General features: G+C 32.5%; 3 protein-coding genes and 1 long non-coding RNA gene across 4 annotated transcripts; 3 read left to right on the top strand and 1 right to left on the bottom strand.

Annotated features, from left to right (window-relative positions):
- Positions 1–121: 121 nt before the first annotated feature.
- LOC125060893 lies at positions 122–18,306 on the bottom strand. The gene is made up of 3 exons (XR_007118938.1): positions 17,825–18,306; positions 9,895–9,899; positions 122–135 (listed from the first exon to the last, which is right to left on the bottom strand). It is a non-coding gene; the product is annotated as an uncharacterized LOC125060893 (long non-coding RNA).
- LOC125060890 (sarcoplasmic calcium-binding proteins I, III, and IV-like) lies at positions 447–1,156 on the top strand. Its single transcript, XM_047666006.1, has one exon. It carries the CDS (start codon positions 496–498, stop codon positions 1,045–1,047), a length of 552 nt encoding a protein of 183 aa, XP_047521962.1. The 5' UTR covers positions 447–495; the 3' UTR covers positions 1,048–1,156.
- On the top strand, positions 3,612–4,293 carry LOC125060891 (calexcitin-2-like). Its single transcript, XM_047666007.1, has one exon. It carries the CDS (start codon positions 3,650–3,652, stop codon positions 4,199–4,201), a length of 552 nt encoding a protein of 183 aa, XP_047521963.1. The 5' UTR covers positions 3,612–3,649; the 3' UTR covers positions 4,202–4,293.
- Positions 9,952–10,593, top strand: LOC125060892 (calexcitin-2-like). The gene has a single exon (XM_047666008.1). The coding sequence runs from the start codon at positions 9,990–9,992 to the stop codon at positions 10,512–10,514; it is 525 nt and encodes a 174-aa protein (XP_047521964.1). The 5' UTR covers positions 9,952–9,989; the 3' UTR covers positions 10,515–10,593.
- Positions 18,307–18,948: the final 642 nt, after the last annotated feature.

The raw sequence follows: 18,948 nt of genomic DNA, 5'->3' as shown, positions 1-18,948 counted from the left end.
AAGATAAAATAATAATAAATAAAAATATGTAGAAACAAAAATGTTAAATACAATCGAAAAGTTAACAGTCACAATAATTAATACATATTAGCACGCTAATTACGAGGCAGATAGAAAATGATCAAAAAGGAGCTTCTTGAATAAATTTAAGGACTTCGCTCGTCTAATATCAATAGGTAGGGAATTCCATAGCAGGATACTTTGCACAGTAAAGGAGGAGTGATAAAATTCAGTTTTATGAATAGGAGTTTCAAGAATTAGATTTACGAATGAGTTCTATTTTAGTTTATTTAATTACTCTATTTCCTATCTTAGTCTAAAGTTAATCATTATTTACTGCATTGCAGGTAGATATCAAAATGATAAGAGATGTTTACGTCACCCAAGGCTTGCATCTTGATAGCCATTATCTTGCGGAATAATTCGGCATATAAAAGCCTTCTTCTCACATCCTGGACCACTTAATTACAAAGTCAAGATAACACAACAGTCAAAATGGTTTCCGACTTCAGAAAGAAGAAGCTGCTCCACGTCTTCACATCCTTCTTTGACAGGAACGGAAGTGGATCCATTGATAAGAAAGACTTTGAACTAGCGGTTGAGAATATTTCTAAGCTGCGTGGTTGGGCTCCCGGTGACGCTAAATACAAGGAGACTCAGAGTTCACTGATGAAGATATGGGACGCCCTACAAGGAAGGGCCGACAGTGACAAAGACGGAGAAATATCAGTAGACGAATGGGTCTCGATGTGGGATGAGTACGCCAAGAACCCGTCAGGATCTTTTGAGTGGCAAAACCTTTACTGTAAATTCATCTTTAACCTGGAAGACGCGAGTGGAGATGGAGCAATTGACGGCGAAGAGTTCTCATCAGTGTACGCGTCCTTTGGTCTAAGCAAAGATGACGCCCTCGCTGCCTTCAGAAAAATGTCACAGGGCAAAGCAAATGTTTCCTGGTCTGAATTCCAAGACCTATGGAAGGCATATTTCACCTCGGAAGACGCTAATGCAGCAGGTAACTTCATCTTCGGAAAAACCAGCTTTTAGATGTTAAGTGAAATCAAAGTGTCAAATATCTGTAAGTTTTTCATCGGTCTTGCTCGATTGATCAGTTTTGTATAGCTTGTATCTGATTAAAATATAGATAATAATAAAATGAATTTCATTTTATAGTTTCATTTTCATAACAGCTTCCTCAAAAGAAACAATATCAGAATGTAGTCTATTTTTTATTTTAAACAATATGACTGTTATACGACCACATTCAAGAAAATAAGTATCGTGAACACATCAATTCCTGAATGAAAATTTAGTGGCAGCTGTGGCAAAGTAATTATAGAAAAATGTTGTCCAAAGCACACGATAAACTCGTAGTTCCAACGAAGCTATAAACCGCATCAAGTAAGTGCAATGGGCGATAAAAAATTCTATAATCCGGGACAATTTGGCAAATGAGTGGCGTTCTCCCGGGTTCAGCTCTGTCGCCATTAGATCTCTCTTTATCGCATTAGCCAACCGTATACGAGAGAATGGACGCGGTGCTCCCTTAGTTGATGAAACCATTAAAATAATTATGTAACAATCAAGAAATAGAAATATTTTTACATTAACAAATAAACAATATTTTAGAATCTCTATGGTAAATAAGGTAGTGATTATTTTGGACTTAAGTGCTATTAGTAACGCTTTTATAACAGATATTAAAAAGCAACGAATATAGTTTTATTTCTACACAAAAAGAGTTCCAGGGTACATCCTTAGCCTCAGATTTCTGAATCTGTTTCATGACTTTTTGGTTCTAAGCCGTGTCTTTTTCCTCACGATGTTTTCCTTCACCGTTCGAGCGAATGTTAATTGCGCCTATAGAGAGAAAGTCCATAGGTGCACAGTCGGGGATCGAATCTACGACCTTGGGTATGAGAGACGCACGCTGAAGCCACTAGGCCAACACTGCCCACAATACCTAGTTTTACAATGTAAATTTAGTTAATTTGCAATAAGTCTATAAAATTATTTTACAATAATAATATTATTATATATTTGAGACCATTGATATAAATTCTGTTAAATTAAAGTAAACAAAGTAATTTTTAAATAGTTTTGTATGAAGTCGAATTTTTTTCCAAATAATAAAGTTATTGTTTATCTACCGCGTCCATTCTTCTTGCTTGATCTAGTCGGTAGTGGGTGTGTGAAGGACCATGACAGATGCGTTCTATCTGTCAACTTACTATACCCAAGCTACGGCTTAATGTGTAGGGCTCAATCTAACTATAAAATTAAGTATGGACACAATATACATGATTATGTTTTTAATATTTTCGGTAGCTGACAGCTTATGTAGTCGCATTAAATTAGAATGCTCATTTAAAAAAATATTTTATTACGAACGGCCTAACGAAGAGAAATATAATTAAGTGATTCGAATTGATAAATCCATACAAAGACTTTTTATTTAATTTTATTTATTAACACTTCGTTGCATTACAATATAATTTTTTTACATAATTAAATGAAAAGAAAGGCAACTGGCGGCCATATCGTTTTCGAGCGATGTCTTCCACGCAACATCTGTAAGAAAAGAAAAAAAAAGTATTAAATTAAATAAGGTAGGCCGTAGTGCCACAATACATATAACTTATAGTTATTAAGAAAAAAAACTAAACAGGATCAAAAAACAAACTAAACTAATAAAGGATATATAATAGAGGGCAAAAGGCTAGGAGGCCCACCTGATGTTAGGTTAGGTTAGCTTAGGGTCGCAAGTGCGTTCCCGGCCTTTAATAATCAATTAATGAACTTATTATACAGTTTTCGTTATTATGCTGGCAAAGTAACGATTTTTATTTATAACTAATTCCACAGTTCTTCGTTCATATGCTCGTCGTATAATCTTGGAGTATTTAAATCTCGGATATAATATGATGAAGAATAAACTATAGTTCATTAAAATACATTTGAAGGAAAAAGCATAATTTCGAATTTGCACATTTTGCCAAGTTTTAAACAATGATTGCAGTTATCTTAATACCTCGAAGCACAAATAATCAGCTGGCATGATTACTATCAGTTTTTGTCAGTATTTTATTAATGAACAGTAATCCGGATATATTTCTTAATATATTTAATTAATTATTATTATTAGACATTTATGGGATTCCTATGGTATATTTTCGACCAGTCTGTTGCACAGATCCCCTTTATCAAAGACGTTGCGCCTACTAAATGCTGTCTCCGACACTATCGACATATTTATGCGTTTGCAGAGTGAATTCACAATAGCGATATTATGTATATTGTGTTTAAGCATATATGTAATATTTACTTTATTATATTATATTTTATTTTTTCTCGACATTATCGTATTAGCATAGTCTCTAAGGATAATGTATTTATTTCTGTAAATAAATACATTTTCTTTTGATTAAGAATTTATTAATGCATGAAAAATAAATTGCACTGAATTTTTTTTCTTAATTTCGTACTAGCATTATTAGTAATCTATTATACACATTTTATCGCTAACTAAATGAGTGGATAACACCATCGATTATACCTGTTATATTTTATCAAGAGATAATTAATTATATAAATAGGGTCTTACAACTCAAACGTAATTTATTAATCACATAAAATTAATTCAATTAAAATGGTGTCCGACGTGAGAAGGAAAAAGCTGCAGTTTGCTTTCAAAAAATTCTTCGACGCCGACGAAAGTGGCGCCGTCAATAAAGAAGACTTTGAGAAAACCTTGGAGAAGCTAGTGAGGCTTCAAGGATGGAAGGAAACGGACGTTATCTTCAACGTTGCCAAGGAGATCATGAACCAGATATGGGATGGATTTAAGGCAGCTGACGTTGACAGCGATGGACAAGTATCCACTGATGAGTGGATCAAAATGTGGGACCTCCAAGACAAAGATACCTTGCCTGAATGGAACAATCTGTTCTGCAAAGTCTGCTTCCACATCCAAGATAAGACTGGTGATGGTGCTATTGACGAAGAGGAGTTTGTCAAGGTCCACGAAATCTTCGGAGGCCCGAAAGAAGACGCCGTCGACGCTTTCAAGAAGATGGCGGGGGACAAGAGCAGTCTCAACTTCGATGAGTTTTCAAAACTTTTTAAAGAGTTCTTCCTGTCTGACGATGCCGATGCACCCGGGAACTACATTTTTGGTACAATCAAATTTCTTAACGAATAGACTTTAGAATAAAATATTTTGCTTAAATTATTACGAGTATATAATCATAATTTTTTTATATACTTACAATAATATACTTATTATAATAAGTACATGTGGTTTTATTTTTTGTACATTTTTGTATAAAAAATTGTTTTTTTTTATATACAAGATTATAAAAAAACTTCAATTGATATTGGATATTTTATCTTGTATTCACTTTTATTTGACACGAGTTATCTCCACGTATTTATCTCTATGGATATAAAGAGTAAATGAAAAGGACATTTGTTCTGCTAAGTTAAGGTAGTGTGGATTTTTAGGCAAATTAAACTCAAGTATTTTGTATAATGTCATGTTTAACTATTGAAGAACAAGATTTCGAGGCGTCACAAAGGTTTATGCTCAGCATAAAGGAGTTTAAGAAAGATGCAAACGGAAAAAGAATTAGAAAAATAGAGGATAGAATAAATAAAGAGAATTGGATAGAAGTGTGGAGTGCCAGAGATAAAAAAGAAGAGAGGCAGAAACTCTATTGCAAAGTGAACTTCCTTCAAGACGAAGTGGTGGACAATGGTGTCGTTGACAAAAAGGAATTTATTCGCTCTCACGTAGCTTTAGGTATTCCCAAACACGAGGTAAAAGAAACGTTTCGAAAAATAGCTTACCGTAAATCTCATATTTCGTGGGATGAATTTGAAACGCAGTATAAATTAGTGTTAAAATAGTGAATTAACTTCCAAAAGATATTTATTTATTTGTAATCTACCTATATACATATACCAGAAAACCAAAATGTATGACAACATAAGCATATTAATAGATAAAAAATCTGAAATTAAACAAACGACAACTTAATATTTTAATGATAATTTAAAAAATTGACTTTATTATCTTATTCTTTGATAATGAAACACGTAAGTCATATCTTATCTAATATTATCTTAAAGAATTAAAAAATCAGTGTAGTATTAATTTTCGCGTTCTTGCTTATATAACGAAAGTCATATAGGAATGTTCATCATAAGTTTGTATTGTAAAATATAAAATTTAATTGTTGAAAGTCTTGCATGCCTTTACGGTATAATGTAATTAGGCCAATCATTGTTAGCAAAGTATGAATGTAATATTTAATAAAACAGTAATTTCTAATTAAGATGCATGGGCTAAAAGGAAAATTTTTATGAATTTTTCAAAGTAACTAGAATAGGAAAATTTTAAAGAAAATATTGTTAAATAGTTTGCATGCATTTCCCTCGTAGTTTTACGTTATTTTTAACTGCAAGAAGATTTTAATAAAAGTTTACTGTTTTTAGTTCTTATCGTCTGGATTCTTTTCGAACTTCGACTTTTAAATATTATTGAAATGTATTTTTCCCATATCTATCTATCTATCTACAATATTTCAAAGAAAAATTGTTTTCCGTCGAAAGTATCGAGGGTGATGTTTTTGGTTCCAGATCTATTTTAGTTTTTTTTTTGTTGTTGTTAGATTGGCTCATCTGTTTTATATTTTGATAGATTTGTCTTGACATCTATTAACACGTTCTGTATATTCATTGTACTTTTACGAAAATAATATTTCACCGATAAAAAGATGACATATCGTTTTATCTACGTTGCATAGATTAAATGCAGTGCTATTTTTAGTTACATCTAAAGTGTAATGCAAATTACGTAATGGATAAAACATCGGGTGGTTTTAAAATTTGGATCGCTTAATTTTCCGTGTCTCACGAATTCACGATTCGATCTGTAACATTTTAAACAATCACTTGTTGTCGGCAAGATTTTGCGTCACGATAACAATCTTTGCACAAAGTCATCATTTTGAATAAGAGTTACCAAAAACATTAGTAGGATATTATATAAAAAGAATTAAGGAAGTAATGAATAAAAGTGGACATTTTATAGCACGATGAGATCTAATTATGACGAGTTATAGCTCCAGTTCCGACTTGGGGCAGGTACAAGGTGGAATAACGGATAAAAAGCGGCTTTAAGTCAATTTTTTTTAAACAACTACTCATTGTATAGTCGTATATATACTTCGCAAGATAGATTTTATAATTTAAAGCACGCGAAACGTCGGATAAATTTAAAATTATGTTAAATAATTGTAAATTTATAATAATACATAACTTTAATCCGGTAAAAAGTTTTTTCTTTAAATGTGTAAAGGTTATGTCAATCAAAGACAATAGATTTTATAAATGAATCAGCTACGTTCTTCATCTTCAATGACTGTTTACATACACAATATTAGTTTTTTATTTGAATTTTTATTGAATTAAATCAAACTAACTTTCAAATTACCATTACTTACATACCTATACTCTATATATAGCAAAGCCATTTTTAAATTATTACACGCTAAAACGCGTAAGTTTATTTCTTAGTCCACTTTACGTTACAGACCGTTTGTGGCTGTATCAAGAGTGGCTTCAGGGATATTTATGACCACGTTATTAAGCGTAATCGCTGTTAAAATCTACCCCCTTAATTACATGATCTCCCGAACATTTGTTACAAAGAAGTGATTACTTTGGAGACTAAGCTTTAATAAGGTTCTATTGTTTCAAGCATATACTTTGCTCGCTCTTAACTGTATAGGATAGTACGAACATCGTGCAACAAATAACAACATTCCCCAGACATGTTGATCCTATTTATACGAGACAGAAGTTTTTCCGCGCACCACCACTATGTGGAACCAGCTGTCCACTGAAGTATTTCCCAACCAATCCTTCAAGAAAGAGGCGTACCAATTCTTATAAGGCTGGCAACGTACTTGCGAGTCTTCTGGCAATGTGAGTGTCCATGGGCGGCGGTATCACTTAACATCAGCTGAGCTTCCAGCTCGTTTGCGTTATGTTCTATAAAAAAAAACATCGAGCCAGAAATAAAATTAGACTAGAATCTAAGCAAGAATTGTGAATTCTTTAAAACAGTGCGTATAATCGTTTAAAATATAACTTTTTGTTTTATCTCGATCAAAGACATTCTTGATTAATATTTAGAATGCAAGAGAAAATCGCCGTAAAGGTATCTTGTAAAGGTGGAATGGAAAGGCCCCTTAAATAGTTTTAATTACTGACGAAGGAAGTTATTTTGTATCACATGGTTTTAGAGTATAGTTATAATAACTAAATTAAAAATAACTACTCTACGTCTAAAGTATTTTTTAAATATAATCTCTAAATAGAATCGTTTTATAGCTGTTAATGAGATTTTCTCTTAAAATTCTAGATTTACAATTTACTTTTACAAATTTGTTTTGTCTTCTTTTGCTATTTCTCAGCGGCTATCACGGCTAAAACGGCCCGAGTTAAGTCTGGGATGTTATTCTTAGTTAAACAATTAATTGCAACGATTTGGAAGAAATAGAAGGCTTGATAAAACATGCTTACTGGTTGGTGTGTACATTGTACAGTTACGTGTTGTTCCCACGAGAATGTAAGTGAGTTCTACTATTTCACTATGCCCTCCGCTGATAGAGGACAAATCTTTGTTTAATTTATTTTATTATTATTAATTAGCTATTAATAGCTTTAAATGTCATGTGGAACATAGTGTAATGGTTGCACCTCCTTACAAACATTGTGTAAAACAAAAAAAACTTTGCGATTAAAAAGAGTAGCGGAGGGTTTATCGCCAGTACTTCTCTTCCGTTCTACGCCCTTGAGAACTGGGAGTAAATGTAAAATTAGAAGCATTTCATATAATATATTTATTTTTTGACGTTCATAAGTGTTCATATAGGTAACAAAATGAGCTATGAGAACCCTTGTCAGGAAACTTAAATATCGTTATACTAACTGAACCGGCAAACGTTGTTTTGCTATATGAATTATTTCTTGTAAGTATATGATTTATAGTAAGTGTGTAAGGATGTGGTATATGTGTGAAAGAGGCATGGAGCTCTGTGAGCGATAATATAGCCATGAGGTGTCTAAAAACGCCTACAATGCAATGTTGTGATTAGTTATACGTGCCGAACTCTTGCTTAACCTTTTTTGTAGGCGTTTTTAGACCCCCTCATGGCTATATTAATAATATTTTTTTTACAAGATGCGTTCTATCTGTCAACTTACTATACCCAAGCTACGGCTTAATGTATAGGGTTAAATCTAAACAAATAAAATTAAGTATGGAATATAATATACATGATAACTCTTATGTTATTATTTTATTGTCGGTAGCTAACAGCTTTACTTATGTAGTCGCAATAAATTAGAATCCTTAATTAAATACATATTTGCTACGAACGGCCTAACGAATATAAATAAATAATTAAGTGAATCGAATTGATAAATCTACACAAAGGCTATTTATATAATCTTACAATAATTGTATTTATATTTCATTTAGAAAAAGTTATAACGCTTTGAAAGTCACGTACTAAAAAAATTATATGTTTTATTTTTTAATATTCTTTTAAATTACCTTTCACTAATAGTTGACTTACAAGAAAAAATAGAAAAACCTCAAATACACAACTCTCAGGTACTTAAAGAATATGGTGCCTGGAAACGGGAAAATCTTTTTTTAAATATATAATAGGGGGCAAAAGGCCAGGAGTTTCACCTGATATTAGGTTAGGTTAGGTTAGGTTGCGTACCTACCTACCTAACGGAAGTGCGTACCCGGCCTTTAATAATCAATTAATTAACTTATTATACAGTATTCGTTATTATGCTGGCAAAGTATCGATTTATATAACTAATCCTATAGTTCTTCGTTCATATCATCGTTGTATAATCTTGAAGTCTGTACCATATAAGTTCTAATATGATGTAAAATAAACCAGAGTTATTAAAAATACGTTTGAATAAAAAACGTTATTTCGAATTTGCACATATTACCAAGGTGTAAACAATGATATCATGTTCAAATGTTATCTTTTTTCCTCGAAGCAAAAATAATCAATTGGCATGATTACCCACTATCATTTTTCGTCTGTATTTTATTAGTGAACAGGAAATCGATATATATATATAATAATATATTTAATTAATTTTTAATATAATATAACATATTTGAGAGTATTAGACATTTATTTATATTGGGATACCTATGGGATATGTGCGACCAGTATGTGTTTCAACAAATAATATTTACATCATTATATTTTATTTTTCAAGTTATACTTCTTTAGGCGCGTTATGAAAAATTGATGAGAGTGAAATTTTACGATGCGCGCGCACCGTGACACAAAATTAACAGAATGAAGTTGCCCACGGAAGATGCAGAAGATTCGAATAATAATAGAATTTATGTTACACTTAATGTAAGGGAATAATAATAAATATTTATTTATTTAATTTTTCAAATGTAAACTGAACTTTATTGACTATAATGACTCCTTTTTCAGTCTTTGATTATTTAATTGTAATTAATTATTAGCATGCAATCAAAAACTATTTTTAATAATGCCAAAGAAGTATAACTTCTTACGCGCGTACATAAGTACACGCACCCTTTTTTTTTCTCGACATTATCGTATTAGCATAGTCTCTAAGGATAATGTATGTATTTCTGTAATTGAATATATCCATTTTCTTTCGATTAAGAATTAATGAATGCATGTATTCATCGTGTATTCTTAGAAACTATTATGTTTCACTTTTCCTTATTTTGTGCATTTATGTATTATGAGTAATCTGTTAGTAATCATTTTATTGCTAACAAAATGAGTGTATAACACCGTCCACTATACCTGTAATATGTTATCAAGAGATAATAAATCATATAAATAGGGCCTTACAACTAAAATTATTATTAATCACATCAAATTAATTCAATAAAAATGATGTCCGACCTGAGAATACAGAAGCTGCAGTTTGCTTTCAAAAAATTCTTCGACGCCGACGAAGGTGGCGCCGTCGAAAAAAAAGACTTTGAGAAAACCTTGGAGAAGCTAGGATGGAAGGAAACGGACGGCGAGGAGATCAAGAACCAGATATGGGATGGATTTAAGGCAGCTGATGTTGACGGTGATGGACAAGTATCCACCGACGAGTGGATCAAAATGTGGGACCTCCAAGACACAGAGACCTTGCCTGAATGGAACAACCTGTTCTGCAAGGTCTGCTTCCACATCCTAGATAAGACTGGTGATGGTGTTATAGATGAAGAGGAGTTTCTCAATGTCCACGAAATCTTCGGAGGCACGAAAGAAGAAGCCGTCGACGCTTTCCAGACGATAGCGGAGGACAAGAGCAGTCTCAACTTTGATGACTTTTCACAACTTTTTAAAGAGTTCTTCCTGTCTGACGATATCGATGACCCCGGGAACTACATTTTTGGTACATTGAATTTTTTTAAAGGATAGACTTCAGAACAAAATATTTTGCTTAAATTATTATGTTATCATTTTTATAAAGTTAAAAATACACTTATTTTAATAAGTACATGTGGTTTTATTTGTTGATCATTTCTGTATGCAAAATTGAAGTTTTTTATAAACAAGATTATAAAAAAAAATCAATTGATTGTATATTTTATCTTGTATTCACTTTTGACACGAGTTATCTCCGCGTATTTATGTCTACAGATATAAAGAGTAAATAAATGAAAAGGATAAATGATATAAATGATATTATATAAAATTAGACTAGAGTATTAAAAAATTGTGAATTCTTTAAAGTAGTTGCGTATAATCCTTTAAAATATAACTTTTTGTTTTATCTCGATTTTGACTTGATTGATATTTCAAATGCAAGTGCAGATCGCCGCTCTCTCACATCTCGTAAAGGTGGAATGGAAAGGCGCCTTAAATTGTTTTAATTACTGACGAAGTACCACGGTTATTTTGTATCACATGTTTTAAAGTATAGTTATAACATCAAAATTTAGAAATAACTACGCTACCTCTATAGTATTCATAAAATAGAATCGTTTTATAGCTGTTAATGAGATTTTCTCTTAAAATTCTAGATTTACAATTCACTTTTACAAATTTGTTTTGTCTTCTTTCGCTTTTCAAACGCAGCGTTACCACCACCCTACCACCGCTACCACGGCTTAGACGGCTCGAGTTAAGTCTGGGTTCTTAGTTTAACAATTAATTGCAACGATTTGAAAGAAATAGAAGGCTTGATAAAACATACTTATTGGTTGGTGTGTACATTGTACAGTTGCGTGTTGTTCCCACGAGAATGTAAGTGAATGCTCCTATTTCACCATGCCTCTGCTGATAGAGGACAAATCTTTGTTCTTAATTTATTTTATTTTTATTAATTACTTAAGATATCACGTTGAATATAGTGTAATCGTTGTAGCTCCTTACAAACATTGTGTAAAACAAAAAACTTTGTGAGTAAAAAGAGTGACGGAGAGTTTATTGAGAGTTCTTCTTTTCTGTTCTACGCCTTTGATTTGAGAACTGGCAGTAAATGTAAAATTAGAAGCATTTCATATAATTTATTTATTTTTAAACGTTCATAAGTGTACATTTTGTTACCTATATGAATTAAATGATTTTTGAATTCCGAATTTTGAATTTTACGAGATCGAAGCTATGAGATCCCTTGTCCGGTTAAACTTAAATATCATTTTTTTTAATACATGTGTCTTTACTGAGACATCATAAAATATTCCGATCCAGCCTATCTTAATTAAGATAACTAATTTTAGTCTAACCTAATAATTTACTAATAAGGATATTTCACATAAAAACGTCTCCAATAACTTACAGTCTCTATTAAAGGGTAGATTCTCTATTCTTGTGTTCTAATTTATCACTTACCACTGTTTATCACTTAAGACTAACAGGCACTACCATTCAAATGGTTTCTCCTTTTCAATGTTCTCAGGTGTCTAATAGCCTCAACATTCACATGATGGTGGATCTTTGTTCTTGGGCTCTAGCAATCTTTTTGATTATTTTGGCGACGTGGAATGTAGTTGTTGTTGTAGTCATTAAAGTCCCGAGGAGATCGTTATAGCGAATATAAACGAATGTTTCAACCTTTCATATATACAATATAAACCATATATTGTTATCAGTAGAATACAATAGCTTTAGTTCTAACAGTATAAATTCTATTGGCGTTTGATAAATCGTCCAATATCACAATTTGCAAGTAAAACCCGTGCTAGCGTCAAAAAGGCAATTAATCTGCTTCGATAGATCATGGCGTGAAACATTGCTCTCGCAATATTCGGGGTTCGACATTTGACCACTCATCTTTTATTAACCGACATTAAATTGAGTGGTTATGTTCTCTATGAGGTTTTATAAAATAAAATAAATCAGTGGCGCTACAACTTTTTAGATCTGGGCCGCAGATTTCTGTATCTGTTTTATGATCATTTGCCAATCTAACAGGCAAGTACGTGATCAGTCTTTGTCAAATCAATTTTTGTATAGCCTGGGGTCGAACCTACGACCTCGGGGATGGGAGTCGCTTTATGAAGCTACTAGGCCAACGCTGCTCTATGAGGCTTTATATCAAAGCATATTCTTTAAAATTTCGTGTCATTTTCGTAATTTCAGTGTTTATTACTTGAGTATACACATAGCAACACTATTGTGCGGTGACAAAAAGCCTAACGGAATAGAGGTTTCCGTTCCGTTGCACAATTAAAATTGTCAATGGGCGGAACTCAAAGGCCACATCACTAATATTTATTCTCAAAACCAAATATTAATTTATTTTCGATAAAATAGTTTAGGGAAAGCAGATTATTCCAAATAAGTATAGATATAACAGGAATATAATCTGTAAGTAAACGGAGACACTTTGTCTAACGTCAATGCTGTAAAAACTTTTTAGAGTTTTATCGGAACCCGCAGCACTGTGTCACAGTTCGTTTGATTACATCTAGCCGCAATAAGATCTACGAACCATTTGATGCGGCAAATTTGGTTTCATTGTTTTCTAATCGACTTTAAAACCGGAAGTAGTAGATTTATAATTCGATGTAATTTGTGTACATAGATAAGCGTGAAAGGGATTCAAATCAGCAACAAACACAAATAACAGTAACGGCGTTTCTTCTCTTCCGTTCAACGTCATTGGTATAAGAACTGGCGGTAACATCAGGTGAGCCTAGTGCCCGTTTACCCCCTGTAATATATACAAAAAAGTGCGAAGAATCAGCCAGCCAGACAGTTTATTTATTTCGTTTATGTATTATTATATATTCATTATTCGTTACCTTATACAAAAACATACATATAAAAAAAGCAGGTTACATAAGTTATAAGGCAACGGGCGTCCTTATCGCTAACAAGCGATTTCTTCCAGGCAACCCTAATATGGAACAATAAAAAAAAGAAACACCTACAGAGGGTAAAGTAACATGTAACACTACCATAACTAAAATAAAGTAAAATCTAAATAAAAAAAATGTAAAAACAAAAATGTAAAAGCTAATCCAATTACGATACAGAAGAAAAATGATAAAAAAAAGATTTTTAAATAAATTTACTGAGCTCGTCTGATATCAATTGGTAGGGAATTCCATAGCAGGATACTTTGCTCACTAAAGGAGGATTGATAGAATTCAATTTTATGGGTAGGAGTTTTAAAAATTAGATTGTCTAGGGAACGCAAATCAAAACTACCACCAGAGAGGAACATAAAATTAGTTTAATTGGTTAACCTAAAAAAGTTTTAACAATAAAAATAACTAAGTTCAATTATAAGTGTATCCAGATTCAAGAATGATTTATTTGAGTGTTTTATTATCATTATTACTTAAAAAAAATTATTTATTCAGTATTATTATTTTATTGAACCGATTATATATAATAAACTACCTGTACTCTGCCACGCTTCGCTGTGGCACATTGTGATTGAATGGTTGAGAAATGAGAAACAAAACAAATAATACATTTCATATTAGTTTATTTAGCAATACTCGTGGAAAAAAAAGATAAGTAAAATAGATAAAAACAATCCTTAATGCGGATTATACGTCAGGCTAAATGAATTTCAGCTCGATCGGTGCAGAACTTTTCAGTTTTTGAAGCGTACACAAACCTACATAACATTTTTATATATGTAGATATAAGAAATACGTATATGGTTTTAATTCACCGTATCCATGGCAACGTGTCTCGCGGTAACTGCAGGCAATTCCGTGCTGTCACGCTCGTTCGGAGTCGCGTCACTGACCTACCTCCCCGTAGCGACGCTAACGAATGGCATATCTCTTACACAGAAATAATCAAAAATGTATTAGAAACCGACGTGGATGTGCTGTTTTTTATTTATCAACGCATTTGTTTACAAGAAGCCTCCGGTCATGGCCTGTTCACTAGTATGGGTAAATGTTTTCACTTTTGGCTTAGTGGTTAACGCGCTATGGAAGTAAGGCAGCACTGTTTCATGCCACAATTACGAAACATTTAACTATGTTATTGGTTAATAGATAACACAAGCAAAGACGGAGGCTATAATAGTGTTAATATTTTGTTTATAGTATACTTTTTGACGATTATTTAAATGAACCTAATCCTTGGGATTGATTTGCTCCAGTTCAAACAATTTGTATGACTCAAAACTTAGCGATTAAAGAGAGTGGCGGGAAGTTTCTTGCCAGTTCTTCTCGCCCGCTCGACGCCCTTGTTGCGAACTGGTAGTAAACGTAAAATTAGAATCAATTTAACATCTTTTCTATTGACGTTCATAAGTGTACTTGGTTACCTATTTTAATAAAGTTATATTGTGTTTGAGTTATAAAAATTAATAAACATATCTGTCCATCCAACATCTTATGCATTATTAGTGGTTAGGGCTATTTCCATTAAAGAACGCTTTTTTACGGTACCAGTTTTGCTATCTATTCGATACATTCGATTTTTATCACTTCTTTTCTTTCCAAAGAGGTGGATACTTCACTATCTTTTGTTATAATAAAATTATTATAGTGATATTTTTCAAAACTTTAGTTGTCCATCTACTCAGTCTGGATCATATTAACAAAAGGGAATATCTTATTATTTAATATATCTTCTATTCCCTCACCAGAACTTGTCAGTTGCCTGTCAATCTGCTTATTCGAGTATTATGCAGGGATGTTCAGCGGCGTTAAAATTTTGACAGCCTTGAATAATTTGCGCATTCTGGGGATCTGAAATATTAAAATTATGCAAAAACGTCTAGGGTTTTCAATATTTTTACGAAATATATTTCTTTTAATTAAGTTTTTGAACGTGTTTCGCTTATCATTCTTAATAAGGTTTTTGTTTAAAGAGAAAAGTCTTGAAAAATGTTATTTGCCTTTATGAAATAATTCAAGGTAAAAGTAACATGGTTTCGTCATTTTAAAACCAAATAATATATAACTTTATCTTATATATTTAAGTTAAATATTTATTACTATGGTTATGTTGATGTTAATTATAGCACCTTAGTTATTATAATCCTTTAATAATAACTTCAACGAATATGAGACGTATTCATTACATGATTAACAAAAAAAGGATTGTGTGGTTTTATGAAATCACGGTAAAAGTGAAACTTTTTTCACATTATAGACATTTAACTAAAATTTTTTATTCCATTAAGGGTATAAAAATCGCTTTATCAATCTTAATTGGAAAATTGGAATGATAATGGGAAATAATAAAAGTAGAGTATGTCTCCAACTAATATTTTTATTGAACTCTGTGTCTTAGAGAGTACGATATACATAATACTTAACAATTATTTAGATTATATTAAATAGTCTATTCACTACACGGTCAGCTGCTGCGAACTATAGGCGCCGCCATATTGGCCTTGGCTGCTATGATGAGCGCCTTTCACTTTATCACTACTCCGCGGCCAACCGTCACGCGACATGTAACAAACAGACGAAAAAGTTTTAGACAATGTAATAAAAGTTTCACTTTAAAAATTTACATTTCGAGTGCTTTTTAATTGAGTTTTACATATGCGATAACAAATTTCATAGACTGACATGTCTAAGACATAAAAATCGCCGGAAGGAAAATGATAAAAAAGATTCAGCAATATGAGACTATGATCAGTCGAAGTGGCGTTGGTTAGCATAAAATAATGTATTTCCATAATATAGACAACATACAGCAGTGTTGGCCTAGTGGCTCCAGTCGTAGGTTCAATCCCCGGCGGTGCACCAATTTTAGACTATCTTTCTATGTGCACATTTAACATTCGCTCGAACGTTGAAGGAAAACATTATGAGGAAACCGGCTTACATTAGACCCAAAAAGTCGACAGCGTGTGTCACATGGAGGCTGATCTACTTGCCTATTAGATTGACAAATGATCATGAAATAGTTACATAAATCTGAGGCCCAGACCTAAAAAAAAATTACTGATTTTAATATAGACAACACAATTAATAGAGATGCCAATACAGTAATGACAGCGGCATATGCTTTTGATCGGCAGACAGTTTACGAGCGGTGTGAGACAGACGGACGTTCCGACTTACGATTTATTGCAATCTGCTCGTGGCGTGGATGAAGTTAATTCATTATTATGACCTTTTTATTGTGTTTTCGTTATATAAATGTCAAACAGCTCGAATGGATACAATACATTGTCGAATGTTTTAATAAATAAATGGTAAAGATATATTTTTAATGCTAAAATATATTGCAGCCGGTTAGCTGTTATTCCATAGAAATTACTTGTGATTTCCAATAACCCAAGAGCAATTCAGAGTTAATATTGGTGTATAATCAACTACTGTCCTAACCTGCTCAATCGTGACTTTTGTAATTCATAAAGCATAAGATTAGCTTTTAGTTTTTAGAATGGTTTGTATTTTATTAATGTTCTGTATTTTTATTTTAGGTAATTGTATATTTTTTCAGTGTTACTAGTAATTTTATTTATGTTGGTTTGGTTTTGCACTAATTACACTTTATCCTTAGTATTTCTTTTTTGTTATTTTCTGCCTGAAAGAGATTGCTTGTTAGCGATAAGGCTTGTTGCATCCCTAATAATTTATGTTACCTGTTTTTCTTTGTAATATAAAGAAGTTTAAACTGAAAGGTGAGTAATATTGCACATATTCCTTTATCTAAACTTAAATTAATTAAATTAAAATGTAAAAACTAAAGGTAATCGAGGCCAAAATGCGCTGAATAAGACTTAGTATTTGGTTTAATCTCGTAATTGCCTCACTTTTAGTAGCGCTTCAAACGATTCAACTGAATGTGTCTGATTTATAGTGCAGCCTATTTCTAGAAGATTTTTTATTTAAAATATCTATAGTATAATATTATATTACAACCAGAGACTTCCAAGGAATAGATACAAACTACGAAAAACAATAAATAAGATTGCAAATTGTTTTAATCAACTAACATGACAACTGTTTCATATTTTTACAAAACTGCTTTCTTTAGTAGATATTTACAAACTTCTGTAAATAAACGATTACATTATAAACACACGGTATTATTTATAAAAATGTAACTTTGACGTGTAAAGAAAATTCTAGATCCATCCTTAAATAACATAACATTAATCAATAATTATTTTGACCGCTTCCGTTACAAGGTTTACGCGTTGGCGTTAACTGGAGGTCTTTATGAGATAATGTAAAACGAAACGATGGCGAAAAGACGGAAACTCTATTAGCAAATAAATAAATTAAAAAAAGGCCGATAGTTTTTTTGAAACTACATTAACCTAATAGAAACAGGTGTAATACGGGTTGCAGACCAAGAGATAAGCTAAGTTAGTTTAGCTTAGCTCGCATAGCTGACGCAGTTTTACATACTTGTGTGCAGACCCCAAACTATGCGAACTAAGCTATGTGAGCTAACTAAAATATGCGAAGCTAAGTTAGTTGTGTATGCCGATGCGCAGCTACACGAGCTAAGCTAAGCCCCTCCCTCTACCCCGCACACCCTTTGCACATCCTTCGCCGTACTGACTGAGATTTGGCTTAGTTGTTGGTCTGCACGGTATTTATTTCTAGCTTAGCTTAGCCCAGCTTGCTTGGCATAGCTTAGTTTAGCCTTGGCATAGCTTAGTTTTCGATCTGCAACCGGCTTTCAAATGTGCCCCGTTCTAATATTTGAAACTCAAAATTCAGATGTTGTCATGTATGGAACCACAAACCTAGATTTGAGTTAAAGTTCTTGTCCATACTATCAAATCTTTCCATACAAAATGACGTTTATAGGATTGGTAATTCGTCATAACAAAAAAGTGTGGACTATAGGTATTTCAGCGACGTGCCTTGCCTAGGCAGTGTGTTTACAATACTGAACGATGAATGAAAAAAGCACTTCAGCGAATGGAGTTTAAACGTTTATGTCGATGGAGCCGACAGTATTGATGTTTTTATAATTTAATATTGAAACTAGCCTATTTGATCTTATTTATAAACGTCACTGAAATCGCTAATGTTTTGTCTTTTCTACTCCAGTGTCGCATTACACATGGTAAAGCATACTTTGTATATCTCTTTATTTAAAAACTAGCTGGTGCCCGCGACTACGTCTGCACAGGATTAGTATGTCGAGTATCTTATGGCTTGGAAAAAACTACTTAAGATTTTGACTATTTAAGATAACCATTCCATCATACATTACATATGTGTAACTCTAGCGGTTTTGGCAGCGCACGCCAGTATAGCTCGCAGATGGTAGATTTTTTCCTACTTACTTGATATTTTGGACCATTCACACAATTTTTATAAATTGTAGCCTATGTGTTATTCTGATGTATTAGCTATATGTAAAATGTCATTAAAAATCTATTCAGTAGTTTTTACGTGAAAGAGTAACAAACATCTATCCATACTTAATCTTTCGCGTCTATAATATT

The sequence above is a fragment of the Pieris napi genome, chromosome 22, assembly GCF_905475465.1.
Source record: "Pieris napi chromosome 22, ilPieNapi1.2, whole genome shotgun sequence".
NCBI classification, from domain to species: domain Eukaryota; kingdom Metazoa; phylum Arthropoda; class Insecta; order Lepidoptera; family Pieridae; genus Pieris; species Pieris napi.
This window is presented reverse-complemented; position numbering and strand designations above follow the sequence as displayed.